At 42.2% G+C, this 22,544-nt stretch overlaps 1 protein-coding gene and 1 long non-coding RNA gene across 2 annotated transcripts in view; one reads left to right on the top strand and one right to left on the bottom strand.

The window, feature by feature from the left end:
- The window catches only part of LOC119390254 (uncharacterized), a 41,897-nt gene that overhangs the window by 15,275 nt on the left and 4,078 nt on the right, over nucleotides 1-22,544 (top strand). Inside the window, exons 5-6 of the mRNA XM_037657830.1 lie at nucleotides 15,980-16,142; nucleotides 19,746-19,866. Of these exons, the coding sequence (XP_037513758.1) occupies nucleotides 15,980-16,142; nucleotides 19,746-19,854 (272 nt within the window). The 3' untranslated portion in view covers nucleotides 19,855-19,866. The remainder of the gene's footprint in view (nucleotides 1-15,979; nucleotides 16,143-19,745; nucleotides 19,867-22,544) is intronic.
- LOC119390255 (uncharacterized) lies at nucleotides 255-14,517 on the bottom strand. The gene is made up of 3 exons (XR_005183264.2): nucleotides 14,420-14,517; nucleotides 13,030-13,189; nucleotides 255-488 (listed from the first exon to the last, which is right to left on the bottom strand). It is a non-coding gene; the product is annotated as an uncharacterized LOC119390255 (long non-coding RNA).

A 22,544-nucleotide genomic window follows, 5' to 3' on the forward strand; every position in this document is an offset into this window, starting at 1 on the left:
CAAGCAAAGGAAGGCCGTGCTTGGCAAATCATTGGAAACACCTCTTGCCATGGTTGGCACTGTAGTGGAACACCATGCAATAACCAAGCATGTTCTAGATATGGAGGCCAAGCATTTTGGCCAATGTAATTTCTGGCACATTTTTTGTAGTTTTTTGTCTTGGATAAAATTTGATGCCCGGCTAGTTTTTTCTACATTTTTGTCTGTACCCCCCCCCCACATCCCCCAAACAAGTCACAAGGCAAATATTTCTGGTGCTTCAGGTTTATTTTACACTGAATATATACAAGGCAATACGCCATTTTTATATTCCTTCCTGAACTCTTGCGATTATAAAGTGTTGCTTGGGCTTCTGTTGGAGTCTTTCATCAAGGTGGCACGCCGTCTTTGCATAAGTGCACCTTCTTGATCCACAGCGAACATGAGCCACCTTTTTGTTATGTCCGAAACAGCTGCGTCGGTTGTGTTGAACAGGGTACGTCTGGCACCTGTGAAATACAAGGAGACAAAAAATCATGAGCTTCTCTTTAAAAAGTCATTTCTCAGGCTTTCAACAATTTTCAACACATAGCGGGAACATTTGTTGGAAGGCTAATCGGTTATGCATGATTATGAAGATCAGAACACATGCACGGACAGGAAGAGTTGATTGGACAGCATAATACATATTTTTTTTCACTTTCAACTACAAGTTTATTAATGGAGTAGCTTGCGTAGTTTTGTGAGAACCCCATCAATATGAAACAAAAGATGAAGAAATACAACAAAAAATGTCCCACTTAATCTTCTATTCTGGCACCCTCTTCCAGAACAACATCCCTACCAGCAGTGGCCGATGGCCGATGATTGGACACACATTGGATTCCCATCGGCTTCCGTTATCATTGGCCAATGCCCTGACTGTGTGATAGAAAAGGGCATGGCCTACGTCCAAATTATGGGCAAGATGGTGGCGACAGCGGCGAACGTTTTTTTCAAGTGTGTTTTTCTCTTAGTTGTTGGCAATTGCCACATATCAGAATGAACAAAGAGGTTTCGGAGATATCTGCAAAATTTAATATGGTGGCCAAGGGCTTTCCTTTAACATACCATCGTCGCGGGCCATTGTTCTCGGAATAATTAAATTTGGCCATCAAGTACACTCACTTCTGCGTGTAAGTGTGTGGAAATTCGTGGCACAGGAACATATATATTAATGGTTTAAAAAAATCAGGAAGCGCGGCTGTACCTGTGTCTGTGGTACATTTGCCATGATGTCGTACAAAAGCTGTACCGGTATAACCAGAAACGTGTGTTTTTGCGGTCATTAATTAAGTTCGCCCTGGTTGCTGTACGGAATACTCAACTTTTTTTTTTTCTCCAGAGAGTCAGAGCTGTAAGTGCGCGCATAACGTTTGCGATGTTTGAATTCTGTGCCTTTTCCCGCGCACCGTACACGTCGGCCGCTATACAGCCGTACTGCGCTAAAGAAAATAGTTCACAGAAGCAGCCGAACAGGTATTTTTCACGAACTAACAAAGTGCAGCAGTTCTTAAGCGCTTAAATAATCGTACATAAATCGTCAAGTATATTGCATTTGATCTTGTTTTAAGCATGTATTGGCATGCACATATTTGTATGATAGCACGCGGGTTTTTTTCCCGACTTCCCCCGCGACTCCTACCCCGTTCACCTTTCTTCACGCGTTGCTCGCACGATCAGGTTGTACAGCGACAAGCTTCCGCTGAAATATAAGGTGAGTAAACTTGAGTGGTCTTCTTCGTTGCTCTTTTCTCTCAATGCAATGTGAGATTTGATGACGAGGTGCTGAGACAGAAATCGCGGACGTTTTTGTGTATTCCTAGCGCCTTTTATTGCACATGCCGTATGTTACCGGCAGACACGTGCGAAATGTTCTTAGATACGGCGTTCGAGCACAGATTCAATTGGCCTTAGGTTTTAGTGAGCGATCCACGTACCCTTTTCGGGAAAAACAATGTGCGATATGAAATCATCTCGACGGACGATCTTCTGTTCGCGCCATGCAGATGTACGTACATGTAGTGGAATGCATCGGCTACGCGCAAATGTTGACTCCGTTGACCACGGAATATGGTAGCGACCAATATAGGCGAGAAGTAATAACGATCGAGATTTGCTCTACGATGCACAAATGCTGAAAACACACTTGCGTGCGATGCGCTCTCTGTCACGCTATTTGCTTAGAGATGAATGCACTTTTGTCAGCGTTATCTGTGCGATCGTGCATATATAAGGCCAGTGTGAAGCTGATCGTCGTATCGCTGATCTCGTTGATTCTCGCCGATATTAGAAACTACCGTACCGTGACCTCCACGCCCTTACATTAAAAAAATTGCAAGGTTGTGCCTGCATTTATGGAAGAGGCGGTCAGAGTTATTGTTGAACTTTTTTTCGCAGTAAGAAGAGGAGTCGCGTAGAAGATATTGTAAGTTCTATATGTGCATGTGTAATAAATGATGCTTTGGCACAGTTTGCAGTGATCTTTTGACCGTGAGCTCTATGGAATACCTTTTTAATGTAATCAAGTTAACATTAGTAGCAGCAAATAGACCAACAAGTCTAGACAAACTGTGGTTTGACGCGAAGGAGGTGCATGCCTGCTGATGTGTCTGCAGTTCACTAAATGCCCACGGATAACTTTAAATAGCGTGTAGGGGATAAAAATAAAACCAGTATATTTGCCCACCTCAACCAACCACCTTTTAATGGCTTCAAGCTGAGAAGTGTAACCATTCGCTTATTTCAGTTAAAGTGCAGTCCATGTTTTGTACTGTCGCTGTTGGTGCACCTTGGTTATCATTTTTAATACATTTTTAATAGTGACTCCTGTTTTCAGGTTGAGAATGAGCCTGGAGCCATCTTCCCAAGACTGCAGGAGGTGATATTCAATTCTAGTGTTATAGCGCTGCCATGATTAGGTGTACTGAAGCTGAGAGAACACGTCGCAAGGAGCAGAGGAAAATTGTTGATGATGCAACCGCAAGCATTTCCCGCATTGATCATTTTGTGCACACCGTGTCCAGCAGCAGGCATGATGACTTTACTGACAAGTCTAAGAGACTTTGCAACCGTTCAGATGGTGTTCATATCGAGGACACGTCCCTTAGTGCACATGAGGATATTGCATATGAGGACATTGCACACGACGACACTGCACATGACGACACTGCACATGAACAATTGCCCGTTGAACCAAACAACTTTGCAAGTGCCAACACAAGTGGAGAATTGTGCACATTGAATTCGAGTTCATCTGCAAGTTCATCTGATGATGAATTGATGGTTGTTGACAGGCACCATAGTATTGTTTCATCACTCAGAGGCTGGGCACTTAATGGAAATATAACGCATGGAAGTCTTGATAGCCTTCTCCATATACTAAAACCCCATTTGCCACAGTTGCCAAGTTCAGCACGCACGCTTCTAGCTACGCCATCAGTTGTTACACTTAGTAAATTGAGCACTGGACAGTATTATCACTTTGGATTAAAAAGGAGCCTTAGTGCTCTGCTTGAAAGTATGCATCGCCTGCCTTGTTTAGCTTTCCAAGTGAGCTTCAATGTTGATGGCCTTCCGCTCTTCAAAAGCAGTGGAACAGAGTTTTGGTGCATACTTGCCGAACTTCATCACCCACAGCATCGTAGAGAGGACAGTGTGCACATCGTTGGTGCTTACTGTGGAAACTCCAAGCCTCTTCTAGATGAATTTATTAACCCCTTTGTAGCTGAACTGGCTGAAATCTTGAGGGATGGATTTGTCCACAGGGGAGAGCGCTTTGTTGTGTCAGTACGAGCTTTCATATGTGATGCCCCGGCCAGATCATTCATAAAGGCAGTGAAAGGACACAATGCAAGGTCAGCTTGTGAGAAGTGTACAACTGAAGGAGTTTATCACGGACGAATGACGTTTCCCGACATCACAGCTCCTTGCCGTACTGACTCCGGCTTTGCTCAGCAGACTGATGATGACCACCACAAAGGCCATTCACCACTTACGTCTCTTGGACTAGGGATGGTTTCATTGTTTCCACTTGAGTATATGCACCTTGTGTGCTTAGGGGTAACAAAAAAACTGGTGCTAACCTGGCTGCATGGCAGCCTTTCAGTGAGAATGCAGTCTGCTAATGTACAACGGCTGTCAGGCCTTCTTTGTGGACTGAGGCTTCAGATTCCTAGGGCAGACTTTCCCAGAAGGTGTCGTGGGGTTGATGAAGTCAACAGATGGAAGGCAGCTGAGTTTCGCTTTTTTCTCCTTTATGCTGGACCTGTTGTTCTCAAAGCTGTTTTATCCAAGCAGTTGTATGAGCATTTCCTCACATTACATGTTGCAGCTTCTATTCTTGTGAGCCATTCCTCCGAAGAACATATTAAGTATGCTGAGCAGTTGTTGAAGTTCTTCGTGGAATGTGCAGTCGTGTTATATGGAAAAGAATTCTTAGTCTACAATGTACATTGCCTGGTACACCTTGCTAAGGACTGCCTGCGATTTGGTCCTCTCGACAGTTTTAGTGCCTTTCCTTTCGAGAACTACTTACAGAAGGTGAAGCGTCTTGTGCGTACAGGCAGCAGGCCTCTTGAACAGCTGGCAAAACGGATTGAGGAGACTCATAGCGTCACATCTTTTAAGGTGCCTGCCATCACAGACATTTCACAATGCTATGTAGACCCACTGTCACAGCACTCAAATGGTCCTACTTGTGGGCTGCTGTGGAAAGCACAGTACCGTAAAGTTCACTTTGGGACCACAGTATTGCGTACAGAGAGCCAGGACAGGTTTGTGCTCCTGAAATGTGGTCGTGTGCTGTGCATCAACAACTTCCTACTTTGTGACAACGAGCTTTTTGTTGTGGGCCAGGAACTGGAACAAACTGAAGACCTATACTCTCATCCCTGTCATTCATCACTTGTTTCTGTGTTTTCTGCTCATGGTGCTAAGCGGCAGTTGTCCAGTTTCAGTGCTTCTAACATTGCTTGCAAAGGCATGCTTTTCAATGTTGAACGCAAAGTTGCTTTCTTTCCGCTTTTTCACATGCGTTGTGTTTAGTGGTGTAAAAGCACATATAGCTACATTTTTATATAAGTGCTGATTGTAAAAATAGACATATGACCGTTTCATGTTATTAAAGTAGTGCGAAAAGGAATGTGGATTAGGCTAACAATTTGATAAAATGAAGTTGTTTTGTGAAAGCAACAACCACTTGTAATCGTGTCAACGCTCCATTTTCTGTGATTCTCCTGTTTTAAATATTTAGTGTTAGGTAAAAACTGTACGCTGAAGCATACCCTTGTATAGCTTTGAGCTTATATCTTATTTAGTTTTACCGTGACTTTTGCCACAATCTCATTGATATTGTAAAATTTATCGTTGCCAGGAACATCTTTATGGATTACAACCTCTACACCATACCCCGTTCTAAGGCCCACTCTGAAGCGAATGATGTGCTCATTAATTAACAGTCTGTTCTTCTCCAGTTTTTCAAATCTCACTATGGCTAATGATATCCCACTTTGTGCCTCAACTAGCCTGGGGATTCCAGCTTTAATTTGAGAGTTAGTACATCAAATGTCGCCTGGTTCAGTTTCCAATGGCGGCCTGTTCGTTTCCAATTATTGTAAGCATCCTCTGCTGCTTTACGAACCTGACAGCCACCGTGGTCAGATGCTCCACAGCTTTCGGAGGTTAAGGGCCAGGGTTTGATGTTGAATGTAATCTTCATTTTTTAGGTATTTAATAGTTGAGTTTCTCAGTGAAAAAACTCGCTATGTCGTACCATCGACATGGATTATTCAAGAAGATAGCAGAACGTATGCCTTCTGGCCTCCAGCGTCCACAAAATTGGACGTTGTGAAGGCTATGACATCAAAAAAAGCTGTTGATGCTTCATGGACACTTCAGGAGGTGATGATTATTGGACATCGAGGTATGAAGCAATGTTTAATGGGGCCCTTCATGCCCTAACACTTCACTATTTCATCATGTGAAAATATGCCTTTAAATTATGTGTTATTTCTTTGCAGATACCTTAAAGGAAGCTTTTGATAAGCTGAACGAATCAGCAGACACTTCAGACATTCAGAAATCTGATCCAGATGAAAAACGAAGAACGAGAAAGTATCGAAAGCGCAAATCAAAATGTGACTCCTCAGATTCTGACGCAGTTGATGAGCCAACATGTAAGGACTCACGGTCATCGCGTCGCGCCAAAGGTACAATTTTTTCCATTTAGCGTTTGACAAAATATGCGACTCATCATTTGAATTATTACAGCCCATCACATTGCTTATTTAATGCAGCTGTTTTTTAAAATCGCATCTGCAGTGACTATAGCATATCCACTAAATAGAGGGTATCTGTATGTTTTGGTCAGGCATTTATGCCAACTTTTTTATGGAACCAGGTTTGTCGACAGCTTCCAAGTTGCCACCTGCACCAAAACCCCCATCAGCCATCTGTAACTCAAGTAGAGTGGCGCCACCCAGTCCATGTGACAGTTCAGCTGGCACAGAGCCAGTGACCAGTGGACAACTGCAGCTGTCTGCCTCCTCTACTGTTGAATTGCACCCAGGTATGGTAGAATGCAGTTATTTACAATGCGTCTGCAAGTTTAGTGTTTCACCATTTTGCACCCAGTGTAATTTAAGCGATTCTGCTGAGAGAATAATTTTGAATATATTGCGGTTAATAAGATGACCCACACAGATCATACAAAACGAAGATAATTCTGACAAGGAGAAAATGAGCTTTATTAAATGCTTGCATTCAATTAATTGATGTTAGATAGTTGGCAACATTTAACCAGTCATTCACATGGTATTAGTCTGTATTTACCCTTTTCACTACAGTACGGCACGTTTGTGTTTGCTGCACCAGTTTGTGCTAAAAAGGTATTCGAAGTATTATTTAATTGCCAGCACTGGCCGCATAAATGCACTGGCCAGCATAAAACGAGTAGACGAGGGACGTACTTTTTATCTTAAACTTCACTAAATCAGTCAGGTCGACTCACAGTTCTACTCAACTTGCATCAATGCCAGTCCTATGCAACATTGCTGTCTTTTGCAATTTCCAGGTTTTAAATGCGAGGATGTTTTTGTAAGCAAAGTTGAGGATGTTTTTGTAACCACCTCTTCGACACTTTCAGAGGGTTCGTCTTCCAGCGTCATGCCACTGAGCCCAAGACACCCCCAGAACTGCCTGCGGACACCATCCCAAAGCTCTCTTGCTGGACCCTCACAGGAGCACACACGTTCTGGTGCGTGGTCACCTAGCGTCATGGAACCTCCAAGCCCCACACGGGGTTATACACCACCTCCATGCGAAAGTCCCAGTGCAAGTCCCTCTCAGCAGGAAACAGGTACTTCCAACATGATTGGCTATTTGATTATTCTAAATTTCTTGGTATGATTAGAAGAAACAGTGTGAAAACCACAGGAACCACAGAATGCACACAGCACTGTATGCGTTCCCTTCCTGTGTGTCCTATGGTTTTTGTGCTGTTTTTTCTAATCATGTACAACCAAGAAGCCCAGCTCTCCCCACAATTCTTGGTATGGCACAGTATGTCTGTCACCTCTGTTTGGTTGCTTGAAATCCTCAGTGTTTGGATCGTCGAAACAAACTTTTTTTTTCTTCCATTGCTGTGCACAACTAGGCTCTGTGGTCACATTACTAGGGGTGTGAAAATATTTAATATTTGTGATACAATTCAAGTCCTCTTTGCTTTTTGATCTGTAACTCATTATTAGAAATATACTTGTTCAAGAGAATGGAAAATTTAGAGTTTGTTAAGATTCATAGCAATGAGGGGAGTGAATGATTGAAATGAAAAAAAAATCACGCAGCAGAGGCACTAACTTCAAATAAAGAATGCTTCACAAAATTCATTTCCTGGAAAACTAAGCCCACTTATCACACATGACAACCGACAAAAGAAGGGCGATAAAGACTATATTGCATCACAAGAAAATCTGTATTAAACCTATTATGCGCATGCAGCACTGTGGTGACAGGTTCATCATAGTTAATTTGTGTGACACTGCACGTTCTTAGCCTTTATTCAACAGGATTATTTCACAGTCTAAAAAATGCATTCACTCTCTCTTTTCCTAATATGGCGTGCCCCTACCATCTTCCGTGCCTTTCAATTTACATGCTGAAAAATTCTACTTCTTTAAAAACTTCTGCACAGTGAGTCGGCGCAATGGTTACAGTATATTTTTACCATGGAACCTCACCAACACGCCCAATTTGCATGTCTTCTACAGTTAGTGCTTGTCCTGTTCGCTCAGCTAGGCAGTGTTCTGAACAGTAAGAAGCAGCATTCTTCCTGTCTTGTGTTCTTTCTACCTTTTCCTATTCCATTCACGTGCTAGAAATGTAGAACAAAACGTCCCGTGAGGTTTGTTTCTCTTCACATGTAGCACATACAAGGCAAACCACAGGAACAAAGACAAGTATATGTGGATTGCTGAGTGACATTTATTACGTTGTAAATAGTTTTTTTTACAACTATGATTACAGCCTATTGTTGTGCAGTTGCTTGGTTAAAATTTGTTACATAAATGTAAGGTGGATGAACAATTTTATTTTTAGTTGTGGAACATTGCTTGCCACTATATAGAAAACTTCACATGACACAGATCAGCTGTCACTTGCTTATTGAAGTTTTTACATTTGCAAGTACGCTGTACTGCATTTCCCTGTTGTCAAAGTTGATATTATCACACAGTACTTTTGTCCTGTATCACTTTTCTTGATTACAGAGTGCTCCAGCCCACCTCCTGTTGGTCAGCACGCTTCTGCCTCAGGAAACCAACTTCAATCTGGCAGAGGTATGACGAAACTTGCATTTATGCACAAGGAAAGCCTGGGTGCTGACAGTAAAGTAGTGTAATATTCTGTATTTTTACATAACGTTGCGTCTCTACCAGTGGCCTGATGCCTGGACTACAAGTGGTACTAGCTCATATAGTACTTCCAACCTCTCTGATCTTTAGATTAAAAATATCTTGAAACCAGTGCACCAAGCATTTTTTGCAATTTAGCTAGTCCTAGCCATCAGCATTGGCATAGTTTAGAGAAGAGTAGCATGTAATTTTTAATATCGAAACAGGAAAATATTTAGGTTCTATGTCACATTTTCTGCACGTATACTTTTAATGCATATTATACATATATATAATACTTAATTTTTTATTTTTGCAGCAGCAACAAATGGTGCTATTCCAATAATATACGCGTCTATGTAAATTAGCTTGACAGGACATGCATAGCAGCTGAGGTGTTTAGTAATTGTCTTAGGTTTACAAATGCTGGTAACAATTGGTCTGAACTGCTCTGATATTGTAACTTAGAAGAATAGACTGTAGGGGAGTTGGTAATTTACGATGAATAAAAGTAGAAAAAACGTGTGACAAGACGAAGGTTACAGGACAGTGCGCTTGTCCTGTAACCTTCTTCACCTTGTCATACATTGTTTCGTGCTATTCTATTTATCTGATATTGTTGCTTACAGATGGAAGCAACCTATGCCCCACCCTACAAGAAACATTTGATCTTGTAAAAAGGCTTCATGCTAGACAGCTTGGTAAGAAGCACATAAAATTTGCAATACTTCATGAGAGACGCTGATAAGTACTTTGTGAAAATAAATGTTTTTGAATAGGGGTGTGCAAATAATTCAACCTTCAAATATTTTTTAATAGTGTTTGCTACTCAAGTTGATTTGAACCGCATTTTTAATATTTGAAGTATTCGAAGTTCTGGCAAATTAATACATTGGTCACACTCTTGAAAAATCACATTGCAGTGCTTCTAAATGATGCACTCCTCATGAACTTAGGCCTATTGGAAGGGGTTAATGGCCGTCACCGCGCCCTGACACTTCAGACAAGGCAGCTCAATCAGTGTCCACAGAATAGAAACATAATTGGGCAGATGACCAGTACCTCTGCTTTGAAAATTTTGATGTTAAACCTCTTTCAGGGTTCGAAAAGGAGGTCTTAAGGACCCTTGGCGACATCCTTGTAAATGTGAGAAGCATTCGCAAGAAGAATTCCTGTGGCAGTAACGTTGTGATGCAGCTGCCAAAGGACTGCCCAGCACTCCCTGTCAGCACAATAGATGAACTGGTGGAATTTGACAAGTATTTGTCAGATCAAGCACACATGGAGTCATTGGTAAGCCAATGTACAAAAGGAAATGGGCTTCATTGTCAGCTGCATGATTATGTCGTCTAGATTTTTGTGCATTATGGACATTGTTAAGAAAAACTGCTCGACAGAAAGACTTTTACCACAAGAAATTGTGGTAAAAGTCTTCTCGTCTTTCTGCCGTGCCACCTCACCCAACCTCGTCCTACCTAACATTATGAAATGTAAATTTTTGATGATTATGGAGGCAGTGCGTGTTGTTTAGAAAATTGGCTCTGTTTGATTGTTGTAGTCAATAAGTACGCAGAGCTAGTAAGTCATGCCATACTGGCTGCAATGCATTTCTTCTGAATTTGCATCCCACGATTCTTACTTTGAATTATCTGTGGACCGAATTTGAAAATAATGTAGTAAATTCAGCAGTATTAAAACTGAAGCTCAATGAGATTTCAATGTAAATGAGCTATCAGCTGAATGAATAATTGGTTGTCCTATTTGCTCAATTGTACAATTTCTGTATCCATTTTCTTGGATGGAGTGAATGCCACTTGTCCAAACTCATTTATGATTTGCACAAACACACAATTCTTACCATTGTGCGAAAGAAACTTCTATAAATTTACAAAAAAGTGCTGTTCATCAGAGTTGAACGAGGCCTAAATGCTTAATAAGTTTTGGCTTTTGATCGCAATTTTCCACCACGAAGGCATTGCTTTTGTGAGGCCATGCAAGTATCCATTAAAATCTTTAATGCATTTTTCAGGTGATAAAATAGTGTTCTTTTTTATCACTGCAAGATTATCTTTCCGTTGGTGCCACAACCTCAGGATATAGTGCAGGCATTTAAGTGCATTTAGGCATGATGTAACTACGTTGAACTTATTTATGTATGACTTTGTTACAGACTAGCTACTTCTCCCTGAAAGGGGGCAGCGACTCAAAAGATGCTGTGCGAAGACTCCTCCGGCACATAACTTCGAAGGCAGCTGCAGTGCAGTGCAGCTGGGCTGGATCTTCCGGAAACAAGTTTCCGTTTAAAAGCCTCTCAAATGTTCTGTTGCTTCTGCTTGGTAAGCATAATTAAAATAAATAGCACTTTTGTCTTCTTCTGCGGCTTTCGCTGGCAACATATTCATTATTAGCTTTAGCGTTATGTAGAATTCTCTATGCTGTGATAATGTGGTTTTAGTTGTTTAGAAAATGCTTCAGCGTGATCTTGTACTGTATTAGGGATGTTTGTTTGGCAGCTCTGAATCAATTAAGTGATACTGAATCAATGTTTTCTTAGTATGATGTACGCTGGCGTCATGAATAATGCTGACTTCTGCCGACTGGAGGTAAAGTCAGCAATGAAAAACTTTCCCTGGAACCATGTAATTCGCCAGTTCAGTGTTTGATCTCCTTAGTTTCTGCTTTAATCAGTTTCCTATCTTTAGAAGTTGAAAACTGGAGCACATAACGAATTTCATGGTTTACTATTCTGCTGCACAGCTGAGCAACACAACTGTAGACTGCCTAAAGCACTTGCTTTCGACATTAAACATTTTTAAAAGAAAACGGGCTCACGGTATTTTGTGTAATTGTATTTTACAGGTGCAACACACACATTGTTCAGTACTACTGATGCGGTTGTTGCAGACACTACAAAAAGGTGGCTGATGTTTGCCGCCGATCAGGAAGGTGGACGCACACAAAGACGGCGTGCTGCCATGAGTAAAGAATGCAGTGAAAGCTGAAGAAACTTTACGTAATCTCTAGAGGAATCTCTGGAGGTGTATTTAATTGTGTAAATAAACATGTACCAAAAATATTCGCCTTGTGATTTGTCTGGGTGTGACTGACAAAAGTTAGCAAAAAGCTGGGCATGAAACTGAGCCAGGATGAAAAACTAAATAAAAGTACTAGAAATTGCATTGGCCAGAATGCTTGAAACCCATATCAACATATGCTTAGCTATGTATAGTATTCCACTAAAAAACCTACAAAAAATCTAGCTGGGCACGAAATTGTAGCCAAGATAAAAAAGTAAAATAAAAGTACTAAAAATTGCATTGGCCAAAATGCTTGGCCCCCATATCAAGAACATGCTTGGCTAGTGCATGGTATTCCACTTCATTTCCAATCATGGCAAGGGGTGTTTCCAATCATTTGCCAAGCACGGCCTTCCTTTGCTTGGCCAATGGTAGGCTTGTTACATTTTCCAAGCACATACCTCACTTGGCCTCCAATAACTTTCCAATGATGGACAGCTTGGCCACTGATGATTTGCCATGCTTGGCCCAAGCAAATTTTGCTGGATATATTCTTTCAAGCGCACGAGCACTCCATTATGTCCTTGTTTTCTTCCTGAACGTATGTCCTTTGAGATTTATGAACGTTGCTGGGATAGTCGATGTACCATAATGTTGCAGTTGCCGGGTAGCTTCTGTTGAGTCCTGCTGCTTAGCAGTGCTGCTGACTGTTAAACAAAGAAATTGGTTATGTGCTCTGGTTCTCGGCTCCTAAAAATAGGAACGCCAATAAAACAGTAAATAAGACGATCGAACACTGCACTGGAGAAGCACCTTGGTAGTAGTGAAACTGTTTGTTTCAATGCTGATTCTTGCTCCCGATGGCACAAGTTGGCAGTATTCATGAAGGCAGCATATATAAACTCTGAAAAATTTGTATCAGTTGGACAAGTTTCCAAACAAACATCAGTAATACAGTATACTGGTCGCGGTGAAGCATTTTATAAACAACTACGACAAAAATAATCACAACATGGAGAAGTCTACATAATACTGAACCTCATAATGAGAATGTTGTCCTGCAGAGCAGGAGAGAAAACTAGAATTTGTTTTTTATTGACACTTACCAAGGAGAAACAGCAGCACATTTGCCAGGCTTTTAAATGCTAATTTGTTCTCAGAAACCCAGCTGTACTTCTGTACGACCATTTTAGATACAATGAGCTGGAGCTCCCTGTGCATGGCGTCTTTAGCACTGCTGCCATCTTCTAGGGAGAAATAGCTGATCTGTAATAGAAAAGCAATAAATAAATCAAGTTTATCAAAAATGTGTTACACATGTTTTAAAGCTTGGAAAGAACTCTTATTATATTCAGAGGTTGTGGTGCCAACAGAAAGATAACTTTGCAGGGATAAAACAGCATTATTTCATCATTTGAAATATTCATTATACATTCTACGCGGTACTTGTGTGGACTGACAAAAGCTATGCCTTCATGGTGGAAAATTGTGATAGCTGAAATTTCATCATGACATTATTTTAAAAGATGGATTCCACTAAAGAAGAAAAAAAATGCCGAGAAATCTCATTGCGTCAAGCAGGGCGGCTGCCCGATGCCCCTTTGACAAGGCACGAAATGACGTACGTAAATGAAAAAAAAAAATACACCTGTGGTTGAATTTGCAAGGCAGAAGATCCCACGACTTCCTTGCATTCAACTGCACCAGCCTTCACATCTAATTCGCCTTGGAAATATGATCACATGCACAAGTTTATAATTCCTTATTAATTAATAAGGCGCTGGCATCGACTCTAAATCGCACGGCGCGTCAGCATGACAATGTGGCAACGCGAGGCACTCCTTCAGAAGCGAACGAGAAATCGCCGCGCACGCCGACCACACGCCACTCGCTGCTACGTGTTAAAGGGCATAGCCTCCTCGATAAATGTAGGTTCCGGACCGCTGACACCAATGTAGTCGACGCATTTACGCATTTCACTTCAAGTGCAGTCTGAACAACACTTGTCTAGAGCGGCTAATCGTCCGATCTGGTCGCCGTCCTCTGCGAAAGTATACGAAGCTCGACGCTGCTTGATACAAAGTACGGTCATACTGCATACTAAGTGTAACCTTGCATCTACCGCGATGTAGCAGCTACAGACTGCGTCAGCGGCTCGGCAACTGTCTTTCGGACGTGTGTTGACAGGTGACAGTCCGTTCAGTTTGTCATATCGGGAATAGTTTTCACAAAAAACCGTGGATCGCTCATAAAAAATTAAGGTGAATTAAAGCGATACTCGAACACCGTACAGAAGAACGTTTGGCATATGCCCGGTTTTCGCTAGTAACATGGGAAAACTGCGGCATGTGCAATCACACACATTGAAAGAGCTAGGACTACACATGCACTACGTACGCAGCATCCGCGAGTTTCGCCTCAGTGAACCTCGTTATCGAATCTCATATTGCATAGAGGGTACAAGGGCAAATAGAGAGACTGCTGAAATTTACTCACCTTCTATTTCAACTTGAATTAGAAGCTCGTCGCTGAATAGCACACCTCCACCTTCAACCAACGCCGTGCGAACAAGGAACAAGGCGCGCGAAGACGACGCGCAGTCATACACGCGTGGTTGGAGTGTATTCGGTGCATGCGAATACACGCTTAAAGCCACACTAACTGCAATATTTTTAATGACTTGTGTACTATTACACAAGCGCTTAACGGCCGCTGCAGTTTGTAAATTCGTGAAATTTGCCTGTTTGGATGCATTGGTGAACTATTTTTTTTTAGCGCACTAAGGTTGTGCACAGGCCGAACCGTGGCGCGCGCGGGAAAAGGTGCGAAATTCAAACGTCGCACTGCGCGCGCGCGCATGTACAGGTCTGGTCCTCTGGATAAAAAGAAATTAAAAATGAAGTATTCCGTAGGGCAATCAGAGCGAACTGAATTAATGACCGGAAAAAATATTCGCACGTGGCTATTTGGTAGTGGTACGACTTCACGACAAACTGTACTAGAGAAACGGACACAACCGCTCCTCCGTCTCATTTTTTTTAACCGCTTGTACGTGTTCGTGCGCCACGAATTTCCATGGAATAGAATAATACAAAGAAGTGAGTATGCTTAATGGCCAAGCACATTCCGAGAACATTGGCAAGCACCCATGGTACGTTACAGAAAAGCCCTTGGCCTCCATCTTAAATATCGCAGATATATTTCAAACCTTTTGTTTCGTTCTGTTAAGTGGTAAGAGCCAACAACTACGGGAAACACACACTTAAAAAATAAGTTGGCCACTTTCGCTGCCATCTTATCCATATTTTGCATGTAGGCCATGCCCTTTTCTATCACGCTGTCAGGGCATTGGCCAATGATAACGGAAGCCGATGGGAATCCAAGATGTGTCCAATGATCGGCCATCGGCCACTGCTGGTAGGGCCATTACCACGGCATACATAGGGGGAAGCTGCCCGCAACAGCAGTTTTTTCTTTTTTAATTTCTGTGTTAATTCTAAACAGAAATTGATTATGTAATATATTTTCAGAATCAAAATTGTATGGACAGAATTATGACTACTTATAAGAAATGGCAATTTCAGTAACTATTTTGGAAGTTAAATTGACAGTTAAAGAGTAAAGTATGAAGACTTTCTACAGTCAAGTGTTTTAAGCCATCTGTGGTAACACCAAGTTCCATTCAGCCACTCAAGAAAATGGCATTTGGCTGGAAACTTATTTCAGATTTTATAAGCCCTGGTCCTGCAAAAAATTTTGTCATGAAAAGAGACATGTCTGAAAGCAGTGGCTGTGGGCTGTTAGAATGAGCACTTTTATTGGTTTTTAAGATATAGCTTGTCTTGGCAATCGCTGAATTATGTGCATTTTCTTTAAAAAGCACTGCACATTGCAGGCTTCTATAGAATCCAAACAGTGCCTGCTTTGATTGCAGTAAATGGATTGGCAGCCTTTTTAATAAAATTGCTTTACCTTTCAGGTTGCATTGATTATGAATAATGATTATGAATAATGAAGTGATTTTAATCCATTGGTTTGCCTGCCGTCTTTTCGCAGGAAGCATTTTCAGGAAAGAATGTTTTGTGGCCTGCGAACAGCAGATCCTTTTCACAGAGGCCGTGGAGTTTTCGGAGGCTACCTGCCTTTTACTTCTGAGCTACTACATTTTCAACCTAGCCTATGCAGATCCCGTTACCACAACACTCGAATTTCTTCAGAGGTGAGATATGCCGATGATGCAGTCAGTGTTCTAGTAGCTGCCTTGGCTCAATCTTTGTGCATGATGGCATGCATAAAAGTATGAAAAGTGTATAAAAATTTTGGAAAAGCCAAAAAAGAAAAAATCATAAAAGCTTATTATAATTACTAAAGCTGAAGATAAATGTGTCAGTGCAGTGTCACTTAGTTTTACTACTCAGGAGAGATGTTTTCTTGAGAAACACCTGTTAGTATAGGAATACGCATGCCCACCATCTTTGATTAATGTTGGCGTTTTTTTGTGACAGGTATAAGTGGTGAATTTTCAGTAAAGATTCAGTTGGCAGTCCAGCGCTAGTCCTGTTGTGTGTGTTCCTTCGTTGTCCTCATTTTTTTTTTTCGCGCTGCTTCAAGTTATTTGCATAAAAGACATAATAATGAAAGAAGGGGAATTTTTTTCAAGGAGCTCGTTTCTTTGTTAGACACAACGAAATTAATCCAACAGACAACTAAGCCAAAGAAATCTTAGGGGTCATTGTTATAAAACGCAGAAGTGGTAATAAATTTTGTCTCTAATTCTTTTTTTTTTTTTGTCTCTGATAGTGCATGACTGCGAGTTTCGCTGGTTGCTGTGTCTTAAATATGGGCTGTTGATCACATTTTCACCTTTTAAAGGGGTCATGAAGCACCCCTTGGGCTTGTGGAAAAACACATCCTGCGGAAAGCTGACACAGCTATGAACTGCTCTGCCGAATATTACAGTCGTGCGCGCCGCGTAAAGGCCACAAGCAGAGCGCGAAGTTGCCGTTTCCTCAGGCGCCCTCTTTTCAAACAGAGGCCGGTTCTCACTCTCGTCAGTTCGGCGGGGCAACGTCTGCACGTTGACGTCGCGGATCTGCCAGTTTACGTCGCAAGAGACATAGCATGCTTATTGGCCGATAGCCGACGTAAATCGAGAGCGGCGTTCGGATCAGATTTGCTTCTTGCCGCGGGGTGCCGCCACTTGCCGGCGCCGCACTCCTCAGTACACGGTAGCCGCACTCGTGCAAGCAAATCACAGCGAGAGAGCGATCGCATTTCATGACGCGCACTGACGTAACTTCTTTCCCCCGTGCCATCCCTCCCTGTCTAGCTTCCATTGCGCTCGTCAGCACGAGAAAAGAGAGAAAGCACTGGGAGCGTGCGCCAAACCCCCGTAACTCCGCTGATTCTTGACGGATTCGAGAAATTTTTGCGGCAATCGATTCGGGAGGCAGTAAACTCCGATACTGAGGTCATTAGATCATTACTTGGAAAAGTGATTCGTGACCCCTTTAAATAATTGTAGTTCATTAGCCGACTTTATCACTGTGCAAGGTGCTGCTTGAAATTTGTTGTGTTGTAAAGGAAAAGGGTGGAATTGTTGCTTTTGTCTCTAAGGCTTAATCTTGTGGGGAGTCCTTTGCTTTTGTGGATGGTCGAATAATGCTTCATTGTAGCCGTATTTTGAACTATATAAATAAAAGTGCTAATGTCAGCCATAAACGTTAGTAAACCAAGAATACTCAGTATCATCATATTTTATTGCCAAGGGCCTCTATCTATCATGTTATTTTATTCTGCAAATATTCAGTTCTCTCTGTTTTGAGCTGTCACTTTTATGTTGAAGAGTCACACATAAGTAGTGATTTAGGTGTGACAAATGTTTTGTATCTGTTCTGCAAGATTTGAGAAAAAGGAAGGCTTGTATTGACTCCAGCACCAGGGGCTCTGTCAGGATACAGCTAAATTTTTATTCGTAAGAGCTTGGTTGTTACTGTGCAGTGGCAGCATTTAAGCCATCCTCAGAAAGTTGATAGCTAAAGGTAGCACGGCACCACATTTTTTTTTTCTTGGGAATTAATTGTGTACTTTTTTTTATAGTTACATCTTAATGCGGCACTTGGTTTCAAAGTTACCATAAAAGTAAAGTGTATTTTATTTATGCTGGCATGCCAGTTGCATGGTTGTACACATGTGAGCATAGGTCGGCAAAAAATATGGAGCTTACTCAGACTCACTCACGAAACATATCTTGCCCTTAGGGCTCACTCGGACTCAGACTCACCAAACTTTTCCTCATCTGGACTCACTCAGACTCACTATAATTTTTCTCAACTGGACTCATTCGGACTGAGACTCAGTAGAATATAATCTCACTCGGACGCAGACTCACGACTCGATCTGAGTCTGAGCGAGTCGACTCATGAGTCCGTTAGCATATAATTAGCCTTTTATTATCAGATATTATTAAGCGAAACAACGTGGCGTCATGCACGGTGATCGCGGCAGTGGTCGCGGGATCGAATCCCAGCCGCGGCGGCTGCATTTTCGATGGAGGCGAAAATGTCAGAGGCCCGTGTACTTATCTATAGATTTAGGTGCACGTTAACGAACCCCAGGAGGTCGAAATTTCCGGAGCCCTCCACTACGGCATCTCTCATAATCGTATAGTGGTTTTGGGACGTTAAACCCCAGATATTATTATCGCGGCAGTGTCGACGCAGCTACCCAAGGGGTGACGACATCAGCCAAAACAAGAAACATGCTTCGCTTGATGGGAAATAAAGTTGAGTGCAGTGACAGGGGTGATCAGCACATGCGATGTGTTAAGCAACTCGAGAAAGCTTTGCTAGGTGCAAGTGTTACTGAGAGGCAGACCAGCCTTAGTTGGTCTTTCTGCGCTAAATAACGAGGCAGTGTCGAAAAACACAGCTGATTGATAGCTCTGGTATGTCATTATTTTTCTTTAAAACCTTTACAAAGAGCCATTTAGGCGCTCCTGTTAAGAAACTGGTCAGTAGCGATAATGTTTTCAGATAGAACTGGACTTCTGAATGGAATTTGTTCAACTTTGCTTAACTCGAAAATCTGCTTCTCTCGAAATTTTTTCTGGTTTTTACTACTTCGAGTTAACAAGGTATTACTGTACATAAATCATCACTTTCCTCAATCAGCACCACTGACAAGCAAATGTTGATCAATCGTGCTCTCTCACGCGTGTGACGTCTGTCTGTTTAAAGATGCGTACATTGGAATTTTGTTGGGCAGGTCCAGATTATATTACAGGAAAGGCAACTAAATTGCAGGGTAATCAAGAACTGAAGTTGAAGAGCCTTTTTGCATGTGCTGGTCATTTCCAAACTAAAGTGTGGCGCCAGTCTTGTTGACAAAGCAAGTTCGCGTCAGTTCTCTTCTTTTTTCTTTCTTTCAAGTAACCGATACATGCAAATACAATCAGTGTTGCCTTGTTCTCAACATTATCACATTACCCAGACAGTCCACGAACCATAGGCAGGTCATTGCAGAACAAAAACGAAAAATCGGCAGCTAGCACCTGAAATGCAACCGGTTTCATTTTCACGCCCAGCAAATTATGGCAGATCGTGCTTACGGGCTTGTTGACAGATGGCATTGTACATTTTAAATATTGCTTATTGGATCTTTATAAATCGCAGATCATGAGGACTTCAAAATTTCTTAAATATAAAGCACCCTTGTGATGCTTCGAAAGCAGGAAGAAATAGGATAGTGACTTTATAATTGTAACAAGGAGTGACAAAAAGCCAAGGTAAATGCCCAGCTAATGTACCGACATGCCTTCCAGGGAGATGTTCAACATTAACCCACCGAGAGGCAGCAAAATCACAAAGGGCCGTAAATCGAGGACCGTTGTGGACAACAGGATAATGAAGTTGGTGCAGCAGTTGCGCTGAAGGATTGAAGTTGTAAGTTGACTTTTGCTGGTGTTATTTGCTGATCTGCTGTATTTTTCTTGTGTGTGTGTAACCAGGTATTTAAGGGTGTGCTTGCATAAGTAGCTAAAAAGCAGTCAGAAATGCTCAACCTGTGAGGAGATCCACTGTGATTTATTGAAAGAATGCTGGAGCGTTTGTTTTTACTCGGAACAAGATGCCCTTTATGATAACAAGCAAAATTTTTTAGATGTGACGGGGTCGCGACCCCGTCACGTTGCGCAGGACCAAGTAAAGTTGTTTTGGATTCAATCCAATACCAATGATGTGTTTAGAACTCAGTTGTCCAATTCACAATCCCCATCCCTCTTTCATTCTTTTTCTCTATACTTCCTCTATTTTTTTTTCTCAAGTGGGGCGCCAGTACTGCCTCGTCTGTTGCTTGTACGTGAAGGTCCTTTATGAAAGAGAACACGAGAGCTCTATGAATTGATGGTAGAGGTGGTTGTGCCAGGTGGAAGCAGGGGTCTGGTATGCACTTGCCTCCAGCCATGCCTGGTTATTTTGGCTGCCTGTAGCTTACACCCAAGTAGATGTGCTTTCTCTTGCAGTGAACTGTCTGCATTCTAGTCAGCTGCGTGACAGCTGACTAGAATAACCCCGCATGTCAGCTGATCAGTCCCGCGCTGTACAGTCGCATATACCCGGACGCGCTGTACAGTCGCATATACCCGGACGTTTACACACCACAGTGCAAAGCTTGCGGGATGGCTCGCGCCAACCTCGACCACATTATCTGGGCATGTCCCGCAGCGACACACACCACCAAACACAGCAAGAACCCTACACTTAAGATTACCACGCCCGAGCAGTGGGAGGCTATGCTGCTCAGCGCGTGCCCGGATGACCAACTCTGGGCAGTCCGGCTGGCCGAAGACGCCGCCAAGACCCAAGGTCTGGCCGCCGCCTGAGGAAGGGGGGCTCCGGTAGGGCTAGTCTCCCGGCCCCCGCCTCCCTTGACCCCAGCAAGGACAAAATAAAGTTATGTCTCTCTCTCTCTCAGCTGATCAGGTGTCAACAAACACACCATGCAATGTTAGAGTCTTTTTTCAAGTTTAAGCATTGAACTAAAATTCTGTCCAATTCACACTACTCAATTATTTAAAATCAATCCCGTTATTAGGCCTTTAGGTTTCCTGGCTCTTAATGTTTATTTCTTACAGTCACGTCAAAACATATCAGCAGGGTTCTATTTTAGTTGGACAGATTCTGCCACAAGGCAGGATTTCAGCCAATTCAAGTTAGATGCCTAAACTTTTGATCATTTCCATGGTGGTTGGCCCATCCTGGAAAACATTTCTATGCACTAGTGCCAGATTTTCCTCTAGTAGTCTCTTATAGAACTCTGGCCTATGGCAGCTATTCACATTTGGCTTCTCTGTATTGGGCCCCGAGTGTTTGGGCTGCTATAGCTGCATAGCCAATCTTGGCAAGGTGTGGACAGGTTTTTCTGTTCATTGGACATTTTGCTTGGGAGTTAACCACTGTAGGGCACATGCAGTACAGATTAGAGCCATAATATGTAGATTGGCTTTCAGTGCTTAATTTTTGCAGCCAGCGTTCACTATAGCTGAAATTTTTACAAGGCGTGTATAAAACTGTTAGTGACGAATTATGACTGCACTTCAAAATGGTGATAAACCTTGAAGTTCCAAGAGCTGGGTTGTTAGCAAGGTGAATGCAGACATGAATGCATGTCTTCGAACACAGGGTAACTCATATTAACTGATAAGGTTTCAATTTGGTCATAAGATTTTCATTGTTGTTTCATGACTATCTGCCTTTTAATTCTTGCTTGCATGTGATGCTTAGTGGTCCAGGAAGGCAAGAAATTATGTGTATAAATACCCCACTGCACTCTGTAAAAAAGAAGTGGTAATGGCACTGATGTGGCAGCAGATAAGAGCAGAGGCAGTGGTGTAGTTCTGAGCATTGTGCAGCACTTGATTCTGCTGGAATTGCAGAACGGCAGTGTGCCAAGGGTTGCTAGTACTTATTTGTGCCAAGTTTGATATCTCAAGTGTTATTAAAAATGACTCAACATATGAAATGTTGTAGTCATTATTTTGCATGTTGATGTGCAAATTCTATGGCTGCATCAGAAGCTCAAGATACAGTAAAAGCTCGTTAATTTGAATGCGTCAGTATCTACAACGGTTAATTCGAACTGGGAGCCCCTGGTTTTCATCGCTCCTCGCAGAAGTCGGTGCAGAGTGATCACAGTGTGTTGCGAAACCAAACCAAACCAAATTTAGTTTGCAAAACAACGAAACAGCAGCATTTCTCAGCAGATGAGAATTAGTAAGCTGCACTGGAGCTCTTAAGCAAGCTGTAAACGATGCTGAAAGAGTCTCGACAGAAGAAATGTAAGCAAATTATTGATTACTTTTAGTTTTGATTCCATTAACTCTGCTGTGTAAATAAACGTGTTTTGGAGCATAAATGGCATCATGTACTGTATTTCGACATTAAGGCTCGCTGCTCACATGAATGCATGTCGGTGCTTGTTTCTGGTGTATCACTGACTGATCAGTTAATTCTGTTTGCTTTAGAGAGCTCCATGAACTTCATTTACAAGATCACCTGTCACAAAATGTGTAGTAGTGCCTAATTTGCGATAACGAGTCCAGAGGAGGCTTCTTTGGGTTCTG

The sequence above is a fragment of the Rhipicephalus sanguineus genome, chromosome 4 (genome assembly GCF_013339695.2).
Source record: "Rhipicephalus sanguineus isolate Rsan-2018 chromosome 4, BIME_Rsan_1.4, whole genome shotgun sequence".
Classification (NCBI taxonomy): Eukaryota; Metazoa; Arthropoda; class Arachnida; order Ixodida; family Ixodidae; genus Rhipicephalus; species Rhipicephalus sanguineus.